This window comes from Montipora capricornis, chromosome 3 (genome assembly GCF_036669925.1).
Source record: "Montipora capricornis isolate CH-2021 chromosome 3, ASM3666992v2, whole genome shotgun sequence".
Classification (NCBI taxonomy): domain Eukaryota; kingdom Metazoa; phylum Cnidaria; class Anthozoa; order Scleractinia; family Acroporidae; genus Montipora; species Montipora capricornis.
The window spans coordinates 74,799,850-74,826,349 of NC_090885.1; the positions used below are offsets into that span (position 1 = coordinate 74,799,850).

Here is a 26,500-nt window from a genome sequence, read left to right on the forward strand (position 1 = left end):
TGGCGAAGTGAGTTCAGCACGCGGTTGTTTTTCTTCGGTTAAGTTTGCTTTGAGGATTTAGTGAGGATGTTTTATATCTGGATACTATACGATGCTATTTTGCTTCTTTGAGTATAGATACATGTGTCTTTTTCACTCGATATTCTTTGAGATATTCGTCTCTGAAATTGTATATTTCATCCATCAAATTGTTGTTATTGTACAAGGTGTATAGCATTTGCTTTTGCTCAGAAATAATCTGTTCGTCCTAGCATGGCGAACAACGGCCATCGTCTTTTCAGCGAAGCCATTTGAAGGTAAGAAACTAAATAAAAGAGATTTTAAACACCTTTAGCCCATGTTTCCTTGTATTTTGCTTTGCTAAACTTAAAATTTAGCAGACCACCGAGACGTAGTCTCCCCAGACCTTTTCAGTCACGGCAGCCGTAGTAGCACCATCCGTAGTGATTTGCTTAAAACTCCCTATTGTAGACGATATTGTTTTAGTACCGTATATCATTAAAGTGCCATGGTAGATGTCTTAGGTAAATAGCCCCCTGAGAAGATATGTGGTTCCTAGCAAAATACTAAACCCAGAAAGACTGAAGCAAATAAAGGGGAATCAAGAAACATTGGCTTCGAGGCTGACATGTTGATCTTACAACTTCTTTTTCACCACAAGTTCAAGCGTGTACTCTTAGGTTTCGAAGAAAAACATCTTCACTGAAGTTAAACCCTGCCCGGCGGCCGGCGGAGTTAGTATCTAGATGGGAGACCTCAAAATATACGACTTGCTATCAGAAACATACGACCGAAAATTCTGTTTTAACCCTCACAAATGCGAACTAAGCAAGGAACAGATTTTGTTAGCCTGCTTTATGCAAAACAAATATTGATGCAAAAGTAAATAAATATTGACACACTTTTTAGGAAGAGCAGTAGTAACAATGAAATGAAGTATCATCAGCCTTCGTTGTGAATTTCCTGTGGGAAATATCAAGGCATTTGTTTTCTTACGTCATGCTTTTGTTTGTACATAGCTTGGCCTCACGACTCTCGTAAAACGCGCTAGAATTTCGAATCCATCTTTGAAAGCCTTACTACAACGATTGGTTGCTTATCCTGCTACAGGTGAGAAAAATCACGAATTGGATTTGCAGGGGTTGTTGTCACCGTGACATTAGCAAGGCCGTGGAGTGAGTGGGGTTGGGGATGCTATAGCCCCCCTCCTCCCATCACACTTCCGTGATTCATACCTACCAAAACATAACTCTCCCACTTTCAATCAAAACGTACTCCGCGACCCCGGATAAGGAACGGATAACAAAACGCTACAAAACGGCATGTTTTAGGAGCAGATTTCTTTACCGTCCCGTACGTGCAAAACAACAACGTGAAATCAGATAACGAAGTTTAGGCTTTGTTGAGGACTTAAGGGGGTAAGCAAAATAACGAGCACCAACAACAGCAACGACAACATCGCTAATAGCTAATCTTTTTCTCTTTTTTAGCTACTGCTAACATTTGTAATGTTGTCCTCATGAGAAATCATGAGCTCTTCACAGGAATTGAGGTCAAGGACAAGGACGGACATGTTGTTGGAACATCGAAAATAGCTGCTCGGAAGGTAAGCTGATACCTTGCTACTTTCTGCATCTCGTTTTTCTTGTATTTTCAGTTAGTGCCCAATCTCGTTGCATTCCCCAATTAAGATTTGGTGATTCGCCCCAAGGAAAACAGTGAGTCAGTTTTGTTTCCCCTCGATTACGACCATTTTCTTTCACCTACTTCGTACGTGAAACTTGTAAGACGTAAATTTTTAAGCGCTTCCAGTACAAAGCTTCATTTCCCTTTACGTTTATCGCTAACTGTCCTCCTTTCCATTTTCATTTTCAGGCCGTGTCTGAAACAACCCTAACACGGGTGTTGCTCCCGTTGCCAGTTTTGGTTATTCCGCCATTTGCTATGCAAGTTTTAGAAAGGTGAGACTTTCATGAACATTTGGCGTTTGAATTGCAATTGAGTAGTACGGGATCAATTGAAAGCAAACTGGCTGAAAATTTCACTGACGAAAGACCACTCAGAAGCAAATGTCTCAATACCGACTCCACGCATTCGCTTCCAACTCTGATCGGCCTTAATAGTTTGCAACGGCTATAGCAGGGGAGCTTAGTCTTTTCGGCTGGAACTGATTTTTCACGCGTGGACACCAGCACGGATGTAACGTTTTCATATGCCTGGGAAATATGAAATAATGTCATGGTTACGGGCGCAGCTTCGCGTAGCTTCAATGGTGCTCCATACTAGTTAAATTCGTGTCCAGTTAGGTGGCCTGGAAAGCCTTGGTATTTTTGTTTTGGTAAGAACTAATGGCCGACATCTTGGATATAGCAAGACTAACAGAGGCCTGAGGCCAGTCACGAAAATTGCACTCAGTGAGAGGAGGACAGTATGAAAGGTTTAAGTGCTGTGTGCTTTCAAAATGGCGACCCATTACGAACTTTAGGCCTTGAACAAGCGTCCGCCTGCCAAAAAACGCAACCTCTGCAGGCTACCAGTTAGGACACATTTTAAACACGGAAAGAGTTTAATAGGCCATTTCCGAGTTGCTGTTTGTCTCGGTTTCGAAGTGAGTCTTGGTGCTCAACTATTGTAAAGGAAATGAGTTTGATAGGCATCTCATTTCCATTTGAATGGTTGTGCACCAGGACTCGCTTTAAAACTGAAGCATGCAGCAACTCGGAAATGGGCTATTCAGATGTCCTTCTTGTAGCAGTTGCCTTCTTGTTCCAGATTGTTGAGTGGCTGGCTAATGTTTTTTTTTTTTGTTTAATTATAGGACTAAGTTCTTAATGTCTCGTCCAAAACTTTACTTTCCTGTTCAAGTGCTGGTCTGTGTAGCTGCTTTTGGCTTTGGTCTTCCCCTTGCTATAGCTCTCTTTCCACAAACAACCCAGGTTAGCGTTAGCCCTTTTCATGGGCAGCATTTTATAAAACTTGAGTTGAATATTTCGATATTTATTCATTACTTTGCTATCCCTATCAAAATCATCCCTTCATAATCCATTGACACATCAAAAAGCTCATTAACAATTTTATTTCCTGGGAAATCTGCTTATGTACAGTTAAAGCGGTTTTGCTTATCGTGTGGAAACTGGTTTGCTGCGATCAATGATTACTCAAAAAAATTCCCGCCATTTCCTCGGTACCTCGGCTAATATCGTTTTTCCTTGTTTACCCGCCTGCTGCAAATCTTCATCACGAGTTCTGATTGGTTTATTCGATTAGTTGTGTCGTTTGTGATTGCCTAGAATTTCCTTACATCAACACATCATCGTTGTGTTTTTTTTTTCTTTTTCGCGTCTGGATTCCAGATTTCACCATCAGTTCTAGAGCCAGAAATTCAGGTGAATACCAAAGAAACCACGCTATACTACAACAAAGGACTTTAAATGTTAGTGCACACAAACCATTTACCACTTGAAATGCAAACCTTCAGCAAGAAGTATAAGGAAGAAAACTGCTTTTAATCAGCAAGATTTCCAGATAATGGCACCAGAGAATATTCCGGCGTGGAGCTAACCGCGATGAGACAAGACCATCACCGCAAAAAAAAGCACACCTCAACTACGTTTCGGGAAACAGGAAAGTAAGCACCGGTAAACACACCCAACCTTGTAAATGGAGAAGTAAAAGCCAGTAACCACGCAGGCAAGTTTGAACCAAAAAGAAACGTAGAATACGGCAAAAGGAGCGAACTCGAGTGGTGTCCAGGAATTTACAAAAACAGAAAGCACATGTGATTTTGATAGTTCGAGTGTTCAAAATGTCATGAACCTCAAATTTCAATTATAAGTCAATTCCTTTTTATCGGTTTATCGAAAAGCAATTGGCCGTTGTGGGCGGGGGGCTTTTAAAAGTTTCTTCGGTGCATCTGTTATACAACATGGTGCGTCGTTCTAGAGCTAATCTTACACCATGTCGAGAAAGAAGTTTTAACCTTATCGTGTCATCCAAGGACTTCACCTTTATTCTTGGCACCTATTGAAATTGAATTGAATTGAATGTAAACAATCACTGCACACAATTGTATTTTAGGATCGGAATAAATAAATGAGGCGCCTTATGTTTTTCAATATGTTTTCAAGTCTACAAATTCCTTTGTCACTAAATACAAAAATATCCAGTCCGAAGACTGGATGTGGGTATTGCATGCTTGTATTGAAAAGAAATGATTGCAGAATGGGTTTTCCTTCAAGTCTACGACTTGAAGAGAGTTGTTCGGTAAAAGCGAAGGGATTTCGATTTAGTATACACGCTCCAATGTTTGCGGGCTTATAACAGCAACATGCAAGTCTGTCAAAATCATGTGAAGACAGTTGGGGTCACAAATATGGTTAGGTAATCTTCATTTTTATGAGCGAAAAGCCTTCAATGTGGGAATATCTTAACAAGACACAAATTTCTATACCCTTCTTTGCGCAAAATAAATCTTGATGCAACGATTTCCGTTCCTTTGTGAAACGTAATGTTTTAAATGCAGAAAGCTTAGGTAAATCTATCAGAACATTCCATTTATTAAGAAAGAGAGGAATCTCGTGTGCTTTAAAAGACAGTTTTTTGTTGTCGGATCGACCTTTTTGGCCATATTTGTGTACAACATTGGAGCTGTGGATAATCAAGAAATGAAAAACGTGGTTATTGATTTCCTTGAAATCCATGCTCTAGATTTCCAACTGCTTGTAATGGAAAAATTTTGCATAGGCAAAATCTGAACTGAAGAGAAAAGGAAAGGCTCAGAAGGTAAAACCTTTGGGAGATCAAAAGGAAAGGTTGTTTAGCCAAGAACACTTACCTCCCAAGAATTAAAAAAAAGAGAGAGAAAATCTTCCACAAAAAGAAACGACCGTATTGTTGTGTATTATCGTTTGAGAAACGATAACGCACAGTGTTACTATAGCAACTACCACGATGATTAAGAAGACCTCGTATTGAAAAAAGACCAAGCAAGCTTCCAAGAGTAAAGGATGAAAAACGAGAAGGAGAGGTTGACTGAGCAGCTGAACAATGCTTAAGACATAGTGGAGAAAGTAAGGACTGAAAATATCAAGTTAAAATTAAAGTGCAAACAAGAGAATCTCTTGGTGCGAAGCATTGAACAATTTCTTCGGTAGACTGTGGAGCTGGAGACTGCTACTGAAAAATACTAGAACCAGAGCAAAAAAGGTGCTGTAATCTCATTAAGAAGACCTATAAATTCAAGTACATGTGCCGATTACCTCTTGAACAATTCACAGTTCGTTGGAGTTGTAGGCAGTTTGACTACTTAATGTTAAAATTCCATGAGCGCTCGATGGATAGGAAATGATAAACAGCCAACGAGGCGCGTAGCACCAAGTTGGCTGTAAGCAGTCTCATATATCCAACAAGCGCGAATGGAATTAAATTCTGGACGCTTGGACACTTGGAAATGAAAGCCAATGGTTTTCCAGTTTGGCAACACTTAACGTACCGAGTCAGTTTCCATTTTTATTTTGAAGCCCGCTAAGTCACGGGTCCCACCCTAATTCACTCGGCTGTCAATCAACAATGTATCAATCATTTAAGCGAGGGCTTTTTCTCCTATGGCAATATCTCGCGCATCAAGTGCATCGTGCGGCAGTTCATAGATGCCTCCCAAGACAAACATCACCTCCAAGTAAAGTCGCTGCTTAAAACTGAAGCCTGTAAGTACTAAAACAACCTAATTTATTGGTTAAATATGAATCATCATTTTGATTGCAGTTATTTCTGAGTTTTAGATAAAAAAAAGCCTAAAAATTTGAAGCTAAAAACCACAATCCAAAAATTAGGCTGCGTTCGATTGACCATATTCCGGAATAGGAATAAATGGAATAGAAGTTAAAAATCCTTCGTTTTTACGAAGATTCAGATGAAAATTACCAAACACCGGCTAAAATGCTATTTTATACATATCTTTGTTATCCTTGTTGCTTCAAAACGCCAGACATACCGTTTTAAATCATCACTACACGTATTTCTATTCCGGAATAGGGTCAATCGACCGCACCCTTAATTTCCACGGCACCGTTTGTTTTGATACCTTAATCGAAATAAATGCGCATTTTGTAAGGTTTTTCATCATCGTTTGTCAGTGTGATTCATTTACCATAAACTCAAGATATCATGCGACGAAAACGATCCTGTGCTTACGACCAAGGACAACAAAGCAAAATCATCAATGTGCGAGCTGTGATCACTGGACTGGACGGCGTAGGAAAATCAGGTAAGTCCATTTTTACGAGGCCGCCTCGACCTCTTTACACATCTCAGAAGTATTTCTAAGAGGTGTTTGGTGCTACAAATCTGTTGGCATACAAAAAGAATGGTGAAATCATGAAAAATCCACGGACAATTTGCATATGGCTGCACCGGCGGCAGGTTCTGTACTGTACGTTTCTCTATTGGGAGACCGTCACATAACTTGGATATCGAACCGTGGGTATCAAGAGTCCACTCGGTTTGATAGTATACAGAAACGTAACAGACGTAAAACTGATATGGACTCAACTTTACCTTGGCTTTGCAGGACACAGAGAAGAAGTTGGAGGCATTTACTTCCTTTGGCGATGTTTTCTTCATTCTCTATTCTATCATTATTCATTCATGGAAGCAAGACGCTTGGGACGACCATTTAGAATGCTAGAAACAATCACTGCACTCATATTTTGGTGGGAGCCATAAAGGATTTAGGACACCACAGAAACATTAGTGACAATGAAGGACTCCAACCTGCAAAAGAGTTGGGCTCAATACAACCTCGTTCCCAGGGTCTCTCTTCTCTGCCTCCATTGTCGTTGAGAAAAAGACCTTGGTTCAGGCTGGTCACGTGTCTCCCAGAATCGTGGAGGCTCACCAAATGTGTGTTACGGGAGGGGTGGCAATGTAGGCCACGTCGGCCTCGTCGGCTAAGATTGCGTTACGTATCCAAAGAACAAACGTTTGTCGGAAGTGTGGACGTCTACTCTTTTTAATTTAAGACAAAAATGATACAGGAGCGGTGGGTGGATAATTTTTGTTCAGGAAGGCTAGATTTCACTGCTTAGCTAACAGGCGTATGTACTGCATGTTCATCAGGCGGGATTAACAATTAAAATTGTATTTAGTCAAAAAAGACGTGAAATAATAAAACAAAGTGACTAGGCGAAAGAATGCAACCGTGTAAATAATATGAAATACAATGTCAGTGAAGCTGGGCATGGGCCACGAATGCAACACGTAAGCTGCTCGAGTCAGCTGCTGTCCGGAAAACCGAAATTAATTTTGTAAGATCAATATCTCCAAACTAAGCTTGGTGCTGACCTTTTTAAAAACAATTTTAAAGAAATACTTTTCAAAGTCATAACGGTTACTTTTCAAAATGTACGTTGGAGCATAAGAAACGTCAAGTTTTTAAAAATGCGTTGCTTCACAATGTTTATCACCGCGATTTGTGTTTTATTTCTGTTTCTTCCAGCAGGGAAGTTCTTCCTGATACCAGGTATTAAGAAACTGGGAATTTAGTAAGGTTTTCGACGTTTTAAAAAATACCAGGTCACCGAATTAGTTTTTAAGATATCTTCCAAGTTTTAGAGGGCCGTTTTGCAGTGTTGTACCGTTACCATGGCAACAATTTGGGTCTCGCGGAAACATGCCTTGCAATAGTATTATACAAATATCAAAACATTCCCCTACCGAAAGAATCGACAGTGTTTTAACCCTTTTGCATTGGAAGCCCACTGTTACATGTGAAAAACCCTTTCGAGCCTCCTTAAAGAAACAATTTGTCTCATGCGATCAATATACATATTCAAGACGTTTTTACACACCGAGTTATTTTTAGATTGATTTTCCCGCGAAACCAGGCCTTTCCAGCTAACCACAAGTCTTGCGTAAGAAATTAATACCTATGGGATTGAGAATAGTCACTAGTAAACGCCAAATCTTGTTTAAGAACTTGTCTAAAAATAGCTTAATCTGTGAAAACCAGTATCGGAGTTATGGTTAATGGGCTCCGGATATACTGTATTATTTACAAGAACAGATGCGCTGGACTCTCTTCCCTTTCTAAGCTACATTTTGAACTGTTGTTAACCACAAGGGTATTTTTACTCTCTCCGGGCTCTGTCTTTTGTTCGATGCCATTTTCTTGATCACTGTTGGATAGCATTTTCTCTGTTCCGTGTTGGGTTGGAGAGGGAATATTCATGCCGCTGAAAACCAAAGAGACGTCGTTATTGCCACACAAAGTTAACATTGAACCAGCTTTCTTTTTTTTACGAAGGGCGCAGCTCTATGCAAGATAGGGCCGAAAGCATCCACCCCGGTGGAAACTCAGCTGCGCTATACGGTGTACATAAACGAGCTTGAGACACATCACTACCCCAGCCAGCTGTAATTAAAACGAAGTTAATTAACTTTCATGAGAAAGAAAAACCGGAGCGCCGGCGAGGCAACTTTCCGTTTCATAAACGGTCGTTTTCATTTGGACGACTCTTGGAACAATTTTTACTGTTAAGTTTGTTATTTTAAAGTATTTGAATGAAACTAACCCTAACAATTTATTGAAAGCTAACCGAATAAAAAGACTTGGTTACTAAGAATGGCATCGACCGTGAAAAATGGCAATGAACGTTTACGAAACGGAACCTTTGGTGTTCGAAGTAGGGCGACTCTCAGAGAAACTCAGCTCGTTTGAATTGTGGAAGATACTTCACTCCAGGTATTTTCGTGGCTAGCTTTACATGCTAAGTGATACGTATGTTTCGTCCCAGCCAAGGGATTCATCAGAGACCTTTCTGTTCAGCCAACTCGCCAAACATTGCGTTCGAAGTCCCCAGTTTAGCATTCAAATGATGGTGGCAATATGAAATGTTATATAAGGCTAGTCTCGAAAATATGCAGTGAAGTATCTTTCACAATTTCAAATGGTTTTTGGCATGTCAACTGTGAATCCTTATGAGATATAAGACCAGATTGCCACCATCACTAGCCATCTGAATGCAAGGGACTTCCGAAACGCAATGTTTTACGAGTTGGCTGTACCGAAAGGTTTAGATGAATCCGTTGGCCGCAGAGACGAAACATGAGTATGTCAGGCTAGTCAACTCGTTGGACAATGGTTAATCTTTACATGCGAACTAACTAAACCCTTCATTCGACTGCTTATACTTTGCTCTCTGGAACTTTTAGCCGAAAGAAACCCACACCTCCCCTAATCAGTCAAACTGTGGTCGGATTAAATCAGGGGGGTGTCCTTTCTACGGTGTGTGCTTCTTTGTTGATACAGTGGCCTTCGCTGACTCAGAGATAACGTGACACAGCTCTTCGCGACCTCCAATTTCATTGCCTTAAGGTGCAGCTCTCTTGTGCTAGGGACTAGGATCTAGTGACTCCCTTGTATATTTTTTGTGCCTATTGCTTTCTGAACCAGTCAGGAGAGCCGCTGTAATAGCTGCATTTTGACCTGTTGCTTTAGTTATTAGCTAAGATGCGCTTCGCAAAGAGTCTCCACAGCCCTTACCAAATAATTCCAAGGGGAATGAGCTTGATAGTGGCGCACACAAGGAAAACAAAGCCATTGAATCCACGGCTAAGGGTGACTTCATAAACGTAATTAAAGATTGAGACGCCGGCAAACTGACAAACCATAGTTACTAGTCCATAAGCACAAAACAAGGAGCCTACAAAGCCGGTAAAAAGAGAACACTTGAGTTAACTAATCCCATTGAGCCAGTCGTAAAGTAAGTCAATCACGAGCAGTTGGCGCAGTGTGGAAAAACACGTTTACGTAAGTCACATCAACTCTTTTATTTTGCTTTCCATTTGAGGGTTGTCCAATACGCTGACATAATGAGATTTTAAGATACATCACAATGGACATCACAAAGTGTCCCCTAACCCTAATCTTTAAAAAATAGTAACAGTTGTGTAAAGAGCGGGACACTTTGTGACACTTTGTGATGTCTATTGTGACGTACCAGGAATCTCATTATGTCCGAGTATTGGACATTTGTGTTCCATTTTATCGCCATTATCATTATCATCATCATCATCACCATCATCATCAATCGTCAACGTGGTTATTATCGTTAGCGTTATCGTTATCGCTTTTACACTGACCAGCTAAGATTATTAGGAGGCCCCGACAGTGACGTCTAGCTACCCACCGGGCAGGAATTTGTGCTCACAGGGACCAGCAGAGAATTTGACGTCTTTTGTTTTTCATCTGCTATGTCTCGAAAAGGTTCGTTCCAAAACCCTTGGCGGAGTGACAATAAAATCTCAAGGGACGTTATTTATGATCCTTGGGGCATGACCCCCAATCTCACACTCGCTTAACTGACATCATTGATGTGCGATCAGCCAATGAATGAAGACAAGTTCATTTGCAAAAAAAAGTGACTTTAAAATAAGACCACATAGTGATAGTGATAGTGATAGTGGTAGTGGTAGTGGTAGTGGTAGTGGTCGTGGTCGTTGTCGTGGTCGTGGTCGTAGTAGTAGTGGCAGTGGCAACGCACTCTGCGGGAATTGGAGGAGTTAAAACATACCTTGCTCATCCTCTCCTGCTGTCCTGGACAAAATCCCAATAACGATTGGACCAAGACAGTCCTTAAAAACTGCCAGCCCAGGTGCTGCAAGTCAAAAAGAAATACAAATCACATCCAGTGGTTCCTCACAGCTACCATTGGGCGATTAGATATAAATCATATTCAATATTAGCGACCAATAAATTACTCTTCTCAGTTTTGTCCTTTTAAATAATCATCCCATATACAAAATAATATCCCGCTTGCATGGAAATGAGGCTTCTTGGTTGAATAGGCATAAAAAAGAGAATATTATCTTGGCCGTCATTAATGAATAAGGTACATGAGGAAGAATAATTGCAGGACGGTTGGGAGTGGTCAGGAGAGAAAGGGCCCCACCTTTTTCGCTCGCCCACCTTTTGTGAGGCTACTGACTTCACAGATAATGATAAAATTTATGGGGGCATTTGAAGAATGCTGCTGGGCTTTGTGTATGATATTCTTAACGTTATTTTCATGACTGGCTTCACATATCGGCATTGGATACCTGCCAGAAAAATCGTGTCGGGTTTCTTACATTTCCACTCATTCCTTAAGGTGGTATGAGAGAACTTTCCAAAAAAATTTTAACTTAGATTAACCCTACTATTTTATTTTTTAAGAGAAATTTATTTTTTATTGATAATTCACTTATTTGTGAGGTCAGGTTTTTGGTTGCCAGGGGCAACAGCTTTGTTTACACTTTGTTTCTATGGGAAAAACAACGCGTAAAACTTGTTTTCGTTCAAAAAACGAGCATTGCGTGACAAGGGACTCTTCCTTGCAACGTACATAACCACTATTACTATGCCGAGGGCTGTATGAGCCCGCACGACACAATCATAGACTTCATAGTCAGTTTTTCGAAAGTACATGCAATTCATGCTCTTGTTCTTCGGCAATTACAGATATTTCTCGTTTTTTCGGATTTTTATTGTCGTTTATAATCAGTCATGGCTAAACATCGAACAAAAAGACGTCCTAAAAGAAGGTTTTTGGGAAATCAGTTTTCGAAACCAGCGACAGCGATTGCCATTGAGAGCGATGCCAGTGAAGACAATCAACCAAAAGAAGAAGCATGTGGTTTGGGTTCCCCGGACTCGAGCGAGGCAATCAACAAGTCTGTGTCTTCAAAGAAGCTATTAACAAAGGGCGATCTCATCGAAGAAAAACCTTTTAAACAAGAGCCGACAATAACTGGCTTTCGGTTTGTTGACATGGAGATATTGTCCTCTGCATTTTCTGCCATGAGGTGTGCCGATTGTGGGGACTTTGGCTTAGTTCTTTCAGAAAAATACTGCCAAAGGAAGGAATGTGCTTCAAGTCTTCGCATCCTTTGTGAAAGTTGTGGCTGGAGGCATGAGTTTTGCACCTCCAAAAAGCAAACCTTAAGCTATGAGGTAAACAGACGTCTGGTGTACTCCATGAGGTTCATAGGAAAGGGTCACAGTGGAGCAAAAAAGTTCTGCACATTAATGAATATGCCACCACCTCCAACAGCAAGGGCTTATCAGAAGAATGCAAGAACAGTTGCTAAACATGTCAAAGCAATTGCCAAGGACAGCATGTCTAATGCAGCAAAACAAATCAGGGATGCCCAGCATGCTGGTGAAAATGATGTCGTCAACTGTGGTGTTTCTTGTGATGGTACCTGGCAAAAAAGGGGGTACTCTTCCCAGAATGGTTGTGTTATTGTTATGTCGATTGATTCTGGTAGAGTCCTAGATGCAGAACCTCTCTCAAAAGTTTGTAAACAATGTCAGAGGCATTCCCATTTGGATAAAGACAGTGAGGAGTAACGTCATTGGAGGGCAGACCACAACAATTGCAAATCTAATTACAAGGGGTCTGCACCTGCCATGGAAGCAGAGGGTGCTGATCGTATTTTTAGACGGTCTGTCATTACCCACAAGCTTCGATATGCAGAACTTTACTCAGATGGTGACAGCAAAAGTTTCAATAAAGTCAAAGATGTCTATTCAGCAGACAGTGTCCAGGTTGTCAAGCAAGAATGCATAGGACATGTACAGAAACGTGTTGGAACAGCGCTGCGGAAACTCAAGAAAGAAAATCCTGGTCTAGGTGGGAAAGGCAAACTCACTGATGCAATTATTGACAAACTTCAGAATTATTATGGCATTGCCATTCGCTCTAACATTGGGGACTTGAGTGGAATGAAAAAGGCAGTACATGCAAGTTTTTTCCACTGTGCCTCAAGTGAAAAACGTGACCTTCACAACCACTGTCCGGCTGGACCCTCAAGCTGGTGTGGGTTTCAGCGGGACAGGAACACCTTCAAGCATGGCCCTGGACTACCTGATGCTGTTATTGCCAAGGTGAAACCTGTCTATCAAAGGTTGAGTGAGGATACCCTTCTAAATAAATGCCTTCATGGGAAAACTCAAAATCAAAATGAAGCAGTGAATGGAATGGTGTGGGAGCGGATACCTAAGGAAGTGTTTGTTGGAATGGACCTGTTGGAATTTGGGCTGTTTGATGCCATCAACCACTTTAACATTGGAGCTAGAGCTGTTTTGCTTTTACTTGAAGCTTTAAAAATAGTACCTGGAAAATACACTGAGGAAGGATGTAAGGGCCTTGACTTAGATCGCATTCGTGGTGCTGAGTATAAGGAAAGCGATGAATGGAAAAAAAGGAGAAAGGTCCTTAGGGGACTAAGAAAGAAAAAGGAAGACAGGAACCAGCAAGCAGAGGGAGTTACTTATGCTACTGGTGCATTTTAATACACTTCTCCTCCTCTGGAGTTGAACAGAAAGACTCAGATAACTTTTGTATTTTTTAAGTGCTTTTTTCTCACAAAGTGCATTTTGACAAAAATGCAAGAAGCTCAACACACCTTGTTCAAAAAGTATTTAACATAATTTCCTGAAATTGTCTGCACAAAATGTTGAATTATGCTGCTGTGCAATAAACCTAAAATTAAATCAAAAGGCAAGTTTGATAATCCTAGGCAGGCACTTTTTGCTGAAAATTATCCCTATATTTATTTGTGTAAAAGTTTGTTTTGATTTGGCAAGGTCAAAATCACCTTAGTTGGCTTCTGTTAGGTTCATTACACAGATCTATCTATTGGGAATGTACCCTGAAAATTTTAAATCCATACTGTTTTTCATGACAGAGTTGTTGCTGTTGGCGTGATAGCTATGATATTCAGGCTTTTAGAGTGTGGTCACGTTGCTATGGTAACAAGGAATGTCAGTGACACTGCCAAACAATTTCTTTCAAGGAGTGTTATCACATAAGGCACATATAAAAATGTTGGAAGTAGTGTAAGAAAAAGTCCATTTTTAAGGTATCATACCACCTTAAGTAAAAGATCTCCTACTCACCTAGGAAAACCAACCAAGTGCGAGTTGCAAAGGACAGGACTGTCATTTCTATGATCTGACTTACAAGTCCTATCCCACCAGTAATTTTTTCACTGAAGAAAGTTCTGAACAACTTCACACCAACAGCTCCTCCAATTCCGGGAGTTAACAATCCGTAAGCCAGGAAGTAGCCCACAAGAGATGGACTAAAACAAAGAGGGCTCTTTATTATGTAAAGGATTAAAACTCCACCCACGCCTTCCTCAGTCAAGGTTGCAATTACTCCAGTCAGTAACAGCAGCAACAAAATTCTCCTTGATCCACCGGGGCGAGGAACTTTGAAGACATTTACCATCCTTTTTAAGTGCTGCAGATAGAAAAACCTGTTTTTCTCGTTTGAAACTTGTGCGTAGTTTTCGGGAACCAGGAAAATGACCCAGAGAGTACTTGCTGAAAAACAGGCGAAGATAACCCATGCAGGTGCGATGAATCCGAACCTCTCAATCCATAAACCACTTGTCAGCTGACTAAGGAATCCGGCCGAGAGGACCGTCAACTGCATAATCGCTGCAAAGAAAAGTGAGACAAATATTTGTTAGGATATCTCCTAAAAGAAACAATATTCTTTGGAACAAGGTTATAATTTATGTACCTTGCGAGCAGTTGGTTTCTCCTACGCTTCCCGACAGAGAAACCACTGCGAGCAACCGTTTGATTTTCCATCGAGCATGTGCGAAGTACGTCACACCCCACGTCATGTATTTGACGTCAATTCATCTTATTTCGCGGGAAATCACTTCACAGCAGGCTTGTCCAAACGCAGCAGTTACGTAACTGAACGCACGCGCAAGCGCCAAAACAAGTTTACTAACTCGTTTTACCGGTTTAAATTTAATTTATTCGTCCTTGGCGCTTGACGGCGGCACACTCAAAGAGACTAACGGTTGCTCGCAGTGGTTTCTCTCGGGGGAGGCGTAGGAGAAACCAACTGCTCGCAGGGTATAATTTATGAGGACTGTCTAAGGGCGCGTTCGATTGACCCTATTCCGGAATAAGAATACGTGGAGTGATAATTAAAATGGTTTGTTTGGCGCGTTTCGAAGCAGCACGGATAATAAAAAATATGTTTAAAATAGCATTTTAGCAGATGTTTGACAATTTTAATGTGAATCTCCGTAAAAACGAAGGATTTCTAACTTATATTCCATGTATTCCTATTCCGGAATACGGTCAATCAAACGCACCCTAGGGATCACTGTTTCGAAGAGATGAAATTCGTTAAAGTTTTGATAAGAACTTATCCAACCTTGTTTCCAGGTAGGCATATATAGATTATACTTGCAACTTCGTAGCAACTTTTGAAGTTTGAGCAGCGTTTCACCTTTGCGGAGGATATCCAGTACAACTTTGTTTGGAGCTTTTATGTGAATGAAGTGGCGTATGTTGATAAGCAACTTGTTAAACTTTTGGAGCAACTTTTGAGCAACGTTTGACTCGCAATTTTTAACATTATCTATATGTGCCTATTTCCAGGGCCTCGGTTGGGTTCCCACACTTCTTTTGGAGAAAAAGCCCTGGTAACGAGATTGGGAAAGACAACAGTTGAGCCTGTAGTCGGGTCAATTAGTTTGTGCCGTATGCCGTATGCTCAGAATAATCACATGTACAAAGAACTCTTTTAGTCGTTAGAACTCGTTGTGTTGTTCATTTCGGTCGTTGGTTTCGTTATATACTTGTGATTTCACATGATCCGTAATGGTTATGGCTCCAAACTAAAAATATTGAGATTCCTGGTTTTTTTTCTAACACGACAACTGGATGACGTTCAACTTGTTCTGGTAATCCTTGGTTTCATCCCTCAGCTGCACCTGTAAACAGCCAACTCAGATCTTTCTCCTGGCAGCTAGGATTTTTATGTCGGTTTACCCAGAAAAACCCTTGAAGAGGAGTGGTCAATTGAGCCTGTCTATAGTAAACATGCAGTTGCCCAACTGAACTTATCTCGAGCTATTAAAAAAAATCAAGACACCCATAGTCAAATCACTACCTTCGTATATCAAAGACAGCGACCATGCATATGAACTTTTTCATACTTTCAGTTTCTCGGGCGAGAAAAGAATGATTTTCACTATGGACATAACATCTTTATACACCGTAATCCTCAACAAGGAAGGCCTTCAAGCACTCAATTGTTTTTTGAAGCAACGTCCTGTTAAAAAAACGAGCTCCGAAACCTTACTTCGTCTGACTGAACTGGTTCTCACACTCAACTGTTTTTCATTTGGTGACAACTTCTACAAACAAATCAACGGTGTTGCAATGGGAACCATAATGGGCCCTAGCTACGCCAAACTTTACGTAGGCTATATCGAAAATGGATTTTTCTCCAACTACAACGGACCAAAACCTGATCTTTACAAACGTTTCATCGATGACTGCGTCGGCGCGGCAGAGAGGAAGTCAACCAATTCATTACTGCAGCCAATTCTTTCTACTCGGCTCTAAAATACACCTACGAAATTTCCAGAAATTCACTAGCTTTCCTCGACATTAAACTTTTAGTCAACAACAACGGTTTATCTACTAGTGTACACTACAAACCAACAGATTCCCATGACTATTTGCTTCATTCGTCCTCTCATGCACAACACGTAAAAAATACCATCCCATTCTCTCAATTTGTAACTCGAGTAGATTTAAATCGTTATCTGGAACTAAAATTGAGAATGTTTCATAAGCAACAAAACGTTGCGACCATATCTCACAAAGGAAAATGCTTAGTCGTGCTGAACGCTAAGGACTATGATGAAAAATGCAAATCACTACTAAGCGACAAGAAAACATATAAACCACTTGGCTACAATCCAACTAGTGGCTTCAGGAAGACTGTCAGCAATTTTACAAGCAAGCTTTTTAGTGATGGAGTTATCAAAGCGGATTTGAACAGGAAATTGGACCCTCCTTCAGAGCCGATTGTGCCCAAATTTTTTTGCTTGCCGAAGATTCATAAATCCGAACCCATTCCAGTTAGACCTATAGTAAGCAGCATTTGATCAATAACCTACAATCTTACTAAACATACAGCATACGTCCTTCGCCAGGTAGTTGGTCAATCGCCTCACCATCTACAGAATACGCAAGATTTCATCAATAAAATTAAGGGACTGAAACTTACCCCATCGGAAACAATAACAACTTTCGATGTAACAGCGTTATTTACCAGCATACCACCGGCTGACGGGATTGCAGCGGTACGGAGCACGTTGGAAAAAATGATTCGTGGGAGTCGCGCACACCTATGACAGTTGACCAAATCGTTGAACTAATCGATATTTGCCTTAAAACCACGTATTTCTCCTTCATGGGTAATTTTTTCAAACAACAACATGGATGCGCTATGGGCTCTCCGGTGTCCCCGATTGTAGCAAACTTATGCATGGAGACCTTTGAGATTAATGCTTTGGATAGCTATAGTGGCACTCGTCCAAAGCTGTGGTTACGTTATGTGGGCAATACTTTTGCGGTACTTGAGAGGGAAGAAAGTGATCAATTTTTGCAGCACCTCAACAGTCTTGATCCTAACATCAAGGTTACACAAGAGAATCTCACGAGTAATTCCTTACCGTTCCTTGATTGCCTCGTCACTATCAATGAAGATGGCTCACTGTCTACATCTGTATACCGTAAACCAACTCATACGGACCAATATTTGCAGTTGGATTCACGTCACCCTTTGGTTCATAAACTCGAGGTCATCAGGACCCTGGAGCACAGAGCTAACGTAGTCATCAGTGAAACAGCTGAGCGGGAAAAGGAAAAAGCACATATTAAAAGCTCTCTACGCAAATGTGGTTACCAGATTGGGCCTTCCAGAAGGCGGGTGCAAGGAAAAGACAGACTAACAACACGGACCGAGGTGACAGGGGACAGGGACAGACAACAAGAGCGAACATCACGATCCCTTATGTAGCAGGTATCTCCAGAGAAAATCAAGAATGCTTTTAAGGCCCACGGCATCTCTACTTGTTACAAGCCTTGGAACACCCTGAGACAAAAGCTAGTTAGAGTGAAAGACAGTGTGCTCAAAGCGAAACGGGCTAATATAGTGTATGGAGTAAAGTGTGGGGACAAGGATTGTCAGGAACGCTACGTGGGGGAGACTCAGCAGTCTCTTGGCGCAAGAATGAACCACCATCGAAGACCAAGCTCTAATCCAGCACAGACCTCAGCGGTGTATACACATTTGAATTCCACCGGTCACGCATTTACTCTGACGGACGTGGTGGTCTTGGACAGAGATGATCACTGGCACAGGAGAGGAGTTAAAGAGGCCATTTGGGAGAGAGTTGAAAACCCTTCTCTCAATAGGAAGGGAGGGCTCAGACACTCATTGTCACATACGTGGGACAGGACAGTGAGGCTGATTGGTAGCCGCTTGTCACGTGGCACTTCTGTCACGTGACAAGTTGTCAGTCGCCTGAAGAAGACCGTGAGATATGGTCGCAACGTTGTGTTGCTTATGAAACATTCTCAATTTTAGTTCCAGATAACGATTTAAATCTACTCGAGTTACTTATTCTTCTACTGGATGAATCAAAACATTCACGCTTATAGTCTCTCAATTTCTTAGACTGAGGCACCTCTGTAGTGGCAACTTCGACTTTAACAGCAAGTGCGAGGAAATGTGCCAGTTTTTCAAAAAAACGTGGCTACCCTGACTCCTCTGTCACCACAGGCAAACATCGTGCCAAACGTCTCTCTCTGTTCGGCTGAGGCACTCATGGGAGGTCCCAACGGTGCCAGCAGTCGGCCTCAAGAGATTGTAGGCGGGAACCAGGCTTTTTGACGATGAAGAGGAGCTTAACCTTCAGCATCCACCCTTTTAGTCGACTCTTACGACACGCAGGGATACGTTGGAGGTATTCTTCCCCGGTGGGGCCGCACACCACACGGCCTAACGTCACAGAACGAAGAAACCAACAGAATTCCATTCACCCTCACTGACCATCTACAAAACCTTGCAGTCAAAAATTTCATTCTCAAAAACTTCAAAATTCTCCTCAATGATCCCGTAACTAAACATCTATTTCCACTACCACCACCTATTTAATTTAAACGCGACAAAAACATAAGTAACTTTCTAGTTAAGAGCACATTAAAAACGTCTGACAGCAAACCGGTATAAAACCGAACTTTTAATGTACACGCACACGAAGCAAAACTTGTCCTTTTATTTCTAACATGGTTACATATCAGGACCGAATCGATCCGTTATAAAAATCACTGACCACTTTACGTGCATCTCCGTAAATGTCATCTGTTGCATAATTATAACCTGCGCACTATGTAAGAAGATCTACATGGGCGAAACTGGGAGAAGATTGGCGGACCGCTTTCGCAAACACCTACGAGATGTAAAAAAGAAGACACAGATGCGTCAAAACCAGTTGCGGGCCATTTTAATCTTCCTAATCACCTCCACCACAACGTGACAAGTTGCGGCCTATCCTTAGACCACTTTAGCACAGAAATCAGCAAAAATCTCGAACAAAAATTCGTCTTTCAACTAGGTACACTCTCCTCACGGAATCGATGAACGCCTCTCATGCCATTAATTTAGTCACAAATTCATGTCACCATATTTCCACCAATGGCAAAAACTCCTCCACAGTAAACTGACTTTGTGCCTGAATTCTTTTCCAAAAATAGGATTTTAAGTCTCTCCTTACCCAATCTAAATGCAATCGCGGTCTTCTCTGTTGTATCAGCAATATACGACATGACAGCTATTGTAAGCACTGTTAAAAATCCCGACAAGCCGCTGATAGCCGAGCCCACGAACATCACATACAAAGGCAACTTGAGGTGCATGACGGTAAGTATTACTATGGTCCCCAGCATAGCTCCAATCGGAGGGAAGATTAGTGCGGGTTTTCTCCGTCCAGATTTGTCTGACCACCCTCCCCAAAACGGTGCCAAAAGAAGAGAGGGGATCGTCTCAAAGAAAACCAGTGCAAGATCCATTCTTGTGGCTTGGCTCTGTACCTAAGATTATATAAGATTAATTGAGCCTGCAAAGCTGTTGGGATTAGTGCGCGTATTATGTGCCGAACAGCGGCAATGCAATGGCCACCTTTATCTTAGAGATGCATAATTCGTCTGGGACGAACTTGGGCAAACGTTTATTTCTGGGTCTGTTAAGTTCGTCTGGTATAAAGACGGGCACAAGACGCATAATGCACGCATAATGCGTCTGGACGAACTATTCACTTTAGCACGTTTTCGAAGACGCACTTAACTAGATAGTTCGCCAGACGCATTATGCATCTTGCGCCCGTCTTTATAATTGACGAATTTAACAGATTTAAATTGCATGCATTTATTCATTGCATACTTTCGTGGCTAGCCTGACATACGTATATGTTTTGTCCCTGCCAAGGGAATTTAACAGACGCAGCAAAGACTGTTTGCCAAGTTCGTCTCATACGGATTATGCGTCTTATATAGTTCGTCCCGTCTTTACACTAGACGAATAACATGAGAGACACATAATCCGTCAAGACGAATGTCACGAATGGCGAAATGTACGGTTACCAACCCTTGATCCCGCGCGCGTGAAACTGTGCACGTTAGTCCTCAGTTGCGTATATACTGTACTTTTATTAAGCACTTCTATCATCAGCATATTCAAGACTACTCTTAGTTGAAGGTATTTGTGTTCGTAGGTAAGTCAATTAAAATGTTCTGTATATTATCTCACCTCTTTTTCGAGTTGCTTTAAAGTATCGTTTTGGGCCATGATACTTTCTTGGCATCCAAGTCCATCGTCGACTGCTGTAACCTCTTTATAAGGAAAACCGTTTTGTTCGCTAAGAACACTGTACACGTATTGCCGATACAGAGGAAAGGCAGACATAAATCCGTACGCGTAGAAAAATAAAACGGGTTCCACTGTTAGCAGGCGTCTCCACACGGGAAGGTTGTGTCGCGGCATCGTTATGAATAACTGAGCGACTCAAAGGGTCCACGCGCTTGAAGAATGCTAAAGTAGGGCAAGAAATTAAAGGCGGAATAATGATTAATTTATGTCATATACTTGATCTGCGAAATGAATATGAAACGAACGTTAGAAAGTTCATCGCATGAAATGTCCTATAGGAGGTTTTCACGTGACGTCATCGCCTTCATATTGGTGGACGAAGACAAAAGATCTCTCATTAGCTTCTTTTGTTCGTCCATTTCCTATTGTTATTGGTGTCCCTAGAGGTTGGTTGAAAACGTTCTATATAAGCTACGTGGGTACTCGATACGTTATTTTCTTAAGGTCGTGTGTTCACTTCTCATCCTGGTCAGAGTTTTTCCATTCTTGCGGGGGCCCAGTTCCAAAACTATAAATGGTCACATGGATTACATGGGACTGAAAAAGATAGCACTGAAAAAAATTACACTCTTATAAATATTGCATCTAATTAGGTGCTATTTGGACCACAGACACAGAAAATCAGCTGCACCTGTCATGACGCAGTGGAAATACGCACAACGGACGGTAAGTGCTGGAGAACTAAATGCGGCGAGACATCTTTTAGCCAATCATCGCACATTACCAGGAGCCCATGACTCCTGCACATACCAATGATAACCCACATAATTTGCAAATGGATGCCTACCGCAGAAGTTTCGAAATTATTTAAGATACCGAGATAATAAGCGCAGTTGAACGGATACATCTTAGGAGAAGCCATCTTTAAAACAATAACTGACGGAATAGAACACAAACTACCGTGACAAACATGAGGCTAAACAAGCGCAGAAATGAAATAAATTTTTACGTAACATCAAGTTTTTTTTCTCGTATAAAAACTGATTAGCTCGATCGCTTAGTCCCAAAGTTATCTATAGAGCTAGTTTCTGGGATCGTAATGAATTTTACATTGGTAAAACAAAGCGTAGGCTACATGACCGGAAATCTGAACACTTCAAGGCGTTGTTAAGTAACAATGACACGTCAGCACGTAATCTAAACTGGCCACAACTTAAAATGAGACCACTTTGAAATTCTAGCAACTGGGAGGTACAACCGACATTGTACCATAAAAGAAACTCTTAAGTTTTACATGTGTGTTAGGTATTGCATTTACATTGTATATACTCTCTCTTTTGTTTTCATTGTTTCTTGTCTATCCTTTTAAAGTATTGTATTACCTCCTCTTGTTACTATCATCAATGTTATCTCATAAGCTACTCAAATTACTGTTATACATTTTTTGAAAATAGTTAACGGTTAATTTTGAAGATGTATTTTGAGCCATACGAAACGTTATTAAGGCACTAGAAATTGAGCAATTAAAGAATACCCGTCCACCTAGAAGCGTTACTATTTAATCTTGTCACTGCGGTCCCGTAGTCGATGAATTTGACTATTATAATTCCAAGTCCCGTAGTGAACGAATATGGATATTATCATTCCAAGGAGTAAAATGCACTGCCACCGTGGTCCGCAGTGTGGATTGAAGAACGAGGTATGACTGTGGGCCTTTTGAGGTTAAATGCAAGTGGATAGGTGTTCTGTAATCCAGCCTAAAAAATTATTTCAGTTATGCACTTGTTTAGCCTCATGTTTGTCACTGCAGTTTGCGTTCTCTTTCTAATCAAGCTTCATTGGCCAAAGACGAAAATAAGTGACGGACATGAAGAATAATCAAGAGCTGATTAATGTAAAACTAGACGCTCCGAGAGCGTACACAGGGTTGCCTGTGGTACGTGCAGCCTTCCAGGCAATTTTTTTCAAGTCGGGGGTCATTAAGACCATTTGAGGGGTCACCCAGAAGTCATACCAGCAGAGGCCCTTTGGCTCACACGTTCATACGACGAAACAGATCCTTTTCTGAGGTTAAAAACCTGGCTACCGGCCTATTAATTAATCATTTGTCAGAAAGAAGAAATTCCTGTCATCTTTAGAAAAAATAGACACGCATTGCTTACGTGTGGTAGTGAAGTAACACAGCGATTTATTCCATATTGTCAACTGAGCTGCGTGTTGTCTTCCAGGAGATTCAAGTTGTCTTTGCGTAATATGTAGCTCTAACAGTGCACTATATTGTTGTTTTGGTATTGTATATCGTTGTGGTGCCATGGTAGAAATCTTGGGTAAATAGCCCCCTGAGAAGACATGTGGTTACTAGCAAAGTACTGAACCCAGAAAGATTGAAGAAAATAAAAGGGAATCGAGAAACATTGGCTTCTAGGCTGACATGTTGACCATTTTCAAGTTCCCTCACAACTTCTCTTCACCACAAGTTTAAGCGTGCACTCTGAGCATCTGACAGCTTTGTAATACAAAAGTTCGCTGAAGTTAACCCAGTCCGGCGGGGTTAGTATCTGAATGGGTGACCTAAAAAATATACCCCTTCGTTTTACAGAAGCATTGGACCCAAAATTCTATTTTAACACTAACAAATGCGAACTAAGCAAGATGCAGATTTTGTTAGCTTGCTTTATGCAAAACAAATATTGATGCAAAGTAAATAAATATTGATACACAGTTTTTAGGAAGAGCAGAAGGAAGTTTCCAGGACGGTCGATCGAGAATAAAATATTTTGCCATCAGCAATAAAATTTACGACATGAAAACAACATTAATTTTGAACCGCTAATATAAAAATTTACGATCAGCGACAAACATTGTGTGGGAGTTTTGCTACGTTCAATTTTGTTATTTTACTTTTGGCTGCACAAATAAATCGCAAAATCGAAAGTGACATGTTTACTCGCGAAACAGGGAAGAAGCTGTGTCAAATGATGGCAAGATACCGAGTTTTTGTTTTTGTTAGTTTTCTTTTTTTTCAAGTGTTATAAAGTTTACTATAAATGTGCGAATTAAACACAAAGATCACAATCGCCCAACTCTTGAGGTTGACCATTGTTTCTGCAAAGTCAAAAATTTACTCTCCAAGACGAGGTTATTTATCACCAGGTAATTCCATCCTTTTGGGAATAGCAGCTACTTTATTTATTATTCATCAGCGTCACAATTTTTGCCGATTTTGGCGCTCATTTTCTTGAAACTCAAGCACGCTTCCAGCAGACCTGTTTATTTTCGTGACTTATGCGCTGCTTACAGTGAATTACAACAAAAATCGTCCCTTATCATATTTCAACACACGTATGCAAATTTGTTATGCTTGAAAATTACACAACATGACAAAATTTCACAAAACATTTTTGAAAGAATTTCCGGCTGACCGCGCGTGTGAACGACACGCATTATTTAGGATGCTCGGGTCAGCGGAGTGATCTAAGAACGTGACCTAAATCACAAAAAAACTGGAGACATTTTTTGCCGGAATTGTTGAGCAATATCTCGAAACCTAGCCTGGTGACCTGCCCTAATTTTTTTGCGTACAAGTAAGATTCTGTGATAAGCAATGCGAATTTCCATAACAAAAACAAACGGTCGAAAGCCCTGTCGGTTGAAGGTGGGCCTTTAAGTTTTATAATTAAAATGTAGAATTTTCACGTCAATTTTTTTAGTAATTTGAACTGGTCTCACGTTTCCATTGCAATTGTACACACTTATCGAAAGATTAATAATGACTGACTATACATTTCTTGAGTCGAAAAGCTCTCTTTGTTACGTCTTGCGTGACACCTGAAAAAGTTGTTTATCCTGATGTCAAAACAGTAAAAAATGCCAAGTTGTTTCGGTTTACGCAGCAAACAAGCTGCTTTAATTTAAGAACGTTCTGCTCACCTTCCTTTGTTCTTTCTTTAGTTTAGTGGTGCTTCTCGCTGGTGTAGCTTGAAAGCCTTGGATCGTGTTTTCAGAGGTGTTGTGATCAAGAGTGACTTGGTTGTGATAATGTAGCTACAGTACTTTTATAGACCCTATGCAAAAATGGCTGCCTTTAAATTATTCTTTTGTTCATATTCAAAATAGCCGAACTAACCTCGTTTTTGAGACAAGAATTCTAAAGAATTTGTTATCCTGAACGAGGTTAGTTGGGCTATTTTGAATATGAACAAAAGAATAATTTAAAGGCAGCCATTTTTGCATAGGGTCTATGTCTGGCTCTGTTGCAAATTACGTCACGTAATCCCTTAGGCTCTTGGCAATGACGTACTCGGAACCACTCGACAGTCACCTTAATTTACAGTCAAGTCAGGTCAGGCTTTGCTCTCAGCATAGCCTGGGAGCCAGAAGTTGTATTTTTCTTTCGCGAGGAGGGAGCGGTTAAAACGGAGAGGCGAAAAATACGAACCTCTGGTCACGGTGGTTAAGAATCTCACTTCCACGCAAATTCGGAAAAAGATTATCTTGCCAAACCGGTTTTCTACAGTGATGTCAATGTTGTACCCAATTCAAGGGAATAGAACGTTTGATTTTGACAGTCCCCAACGTGCAGCAACCAATCAAAAGCGACATGAAAACACAAACTAATTACTGTTGGTGGCTGCGGTTTAGTTTTCTCACGCGTGACTAGTTTCTTACTCGAAACACGATATTGTTAGTGTTCACGGTTTTCGGATTTTCTTTCAACTCTAGGATATGCGAATCAATCAAGGCATTCAAGGGACAAATAACGACTACGATACCATCTTTTGGATAATGAATCCACGATCATGCAAATACGAACAAACTTTCAGCACAAGTTGAAATATCAAAGATTTGCGGCATCCAGTTGGCAGGACCACAAACACATCCTCACGCTTGATAAAATTCCTGAACAGGTTTCAATTCTAAAATCTCCGAAAATCCAGAATTTGCTGTATATTGTACTGTGCAAACCTCTAAATACTCTCTGGAATTTACAGTCTTCCACCGCCAGTTTTGTTTTCGTAGCACTCCTTACGCTCAAAACCGGTTTTGTGGCCACTGGGGTGCACTATCGCCTTTCAACCAGTGAAATTGAGTGCTAGATTGTTTTTACTCGGAAAGAACTGGCACTGACTATGAAAACCAATCAGCGACCGTGTTCATAATCACAAATCATGGAAGTGAGATTCTTAACCGCCGTGACCAGAGGCTCGTATTTTTAACCACTCGCTCCTCGCGAAAGAAAAATAGAACCTCTGGCACCCAGGGTACTCTCAGCATCGGTGCTGCATTGATCAGTTCGAAAGATAACGTTTGTAAACAAAGCAGTATTTGGTTGCAAGCTTCAGCAGCTTAAAATAACCTCATCAATTCCGAGAATATAAAATTTGTGGTTCACTTCTTCTGTAGAGTTCAAAATCAGTCATATCTCATTAATTTTGTGATAGCTTATTGTTTACTGCGGTTGTAACTTGAAATCGCCTTATTAACCGCGCGGCCATGGGCCGAGCGCGGTTCTTGCTCTGGTTTATTTTTACGTGGAATGCCGAAGGCATACCACGTCTTAAAACCGGCCTGGTGTCGTTTTTTTTTTTGTTGGTAGTCACAAATGTGCATACCCCACGGATATTAGAATTAAGCTACGATCGGGTGAATTTACCTTTATATCCTTCAGTATATCCGAACTTCCCTGCCCCAATTAGAAACCATATACTTTACCTGCGCTTAACGATCATGTGCGCGCGTTAGACCACTCGGCCACCGCGACA

The 26,500-nt window shown here is 41.0% G+C and overlaps 4 protein-coding genes across 7 annotated transcripts; 3 read left to right on the forward strand and 1 right to left on the reverse strand.

Moving 5' to 3' along the window:
* Nucleotides 1-925: 925 nt before the first annotated feature.
* LOC138044108 (sideroflexin-5-like) lies at nucleotides 926-4,117 on the forward strand. Of its 3 annotated transcripts, none has more exons than XM_068890758.1 (5): nucleotides 926-1,110; nucleotides 1,491-1,606; nucleotides 1,876-1,961; nucleotides 2,819-2,936; nucleotides 3,354-4,117. In XM_068890758.1, exons 2-5 carry the CDS (start codon nucleotides 1,520-1,522, stop codon nucleotides 3,429-3,431), a joined length of 369 nt encoding a protein of 122 aa, XP_068746859.1. In that variant the 5' UTR covers nucleotides 926-1,110; nucleotides 1,491-1,519; the 3' UTR covers nucleotides 3,432-4,117. The 3 variants fall into 3 exon arrangements, with proteins under 3 accessions (XP_068746859.1, XP_068746860.1, XP_068746858.1); XM_068890759.1 differs by lacking the exon at nucleotides 926-1,110 and adding an exon at nucleotides 1,173-1,418; XM_068890757.1 differs by lacking the exon at nucleotides 926-1,110 and having other exon boundaries at nucleotides 1,173-1,606.
* Nucleotides 4,118-6,980: 2,863 nt separating this feature from the next.
* On the reverse strand, nucleotides 6,981-24,820 carry LOC138044104 (proton-coupled folate transporter-like). Of its 2 annotated transcripts, none has more exons than XM_068890751.1 (7): nucleotides 24,669-24,820; nucleotides 20,679-20,960; nucleotides 19,648-19,957; nucleotides 13,940-14,485; nucleotides 10,572-10,655; nucleotides 9,542-9,701; nucleotides 6,981-8,231 (listed from the first exon to the last, which is right to left on the reverse strand). In XM_068890751.1, the coding sequence occupies exons 2-7, from the start codon at nucleotides 20,910-20,912 to the stop codon at nucleotides 8,051-8,053; spliced, it is 1,515 nt and encodes a 504-aa protein (XP_068746852.1). In that variant the 5' UTR covers nucleotides 20,913-20,960; nucleotides 24,669-24,820; the 3' UTR covers nucleotides 6,981-8,050. The 2 variants fall into 2 exon arrangements, with proteins under 2 accessions (XP_068746852.1, XP_068746851.1); XM_068890750.1 differs by having other exon boundaries at nucleotides 19,648-19,963.
* On the forward strand, nucleotides 11,460-13,559 carry LOC138044106 (uncharacterized). Its single transcript, XM_068890755.1, has one exon. The coding sequence runs from the start codon at nucleotides 12,449-12,451 to the stop codon at nucleotides 13,331-13,333; it is 885 nt and encodes a 294-aa protein (XP_068746856.1). The 5' UTR covers nucleotides 11,460-12,448; the 3' UTR covers nucleotides 13,334-13,559.
* Nucleotides 11,543-13,559, forward strand: LOC138044107 (uncharacterized). Its single transcript, XM_068890756.1, has one exon. The coding sequence runs from the start codon at nucleotides 11,543-11,545 to the stop codon at nucleotides 12,386-12,388; it is 846 nt and encodes a 281-aa protein (XP_068746857.1). The 3' UTR covers nucleotides 12,389-13,559.
* Nucleotides 24,821-26,500: the final 1,680 nt, after the last annotated feature.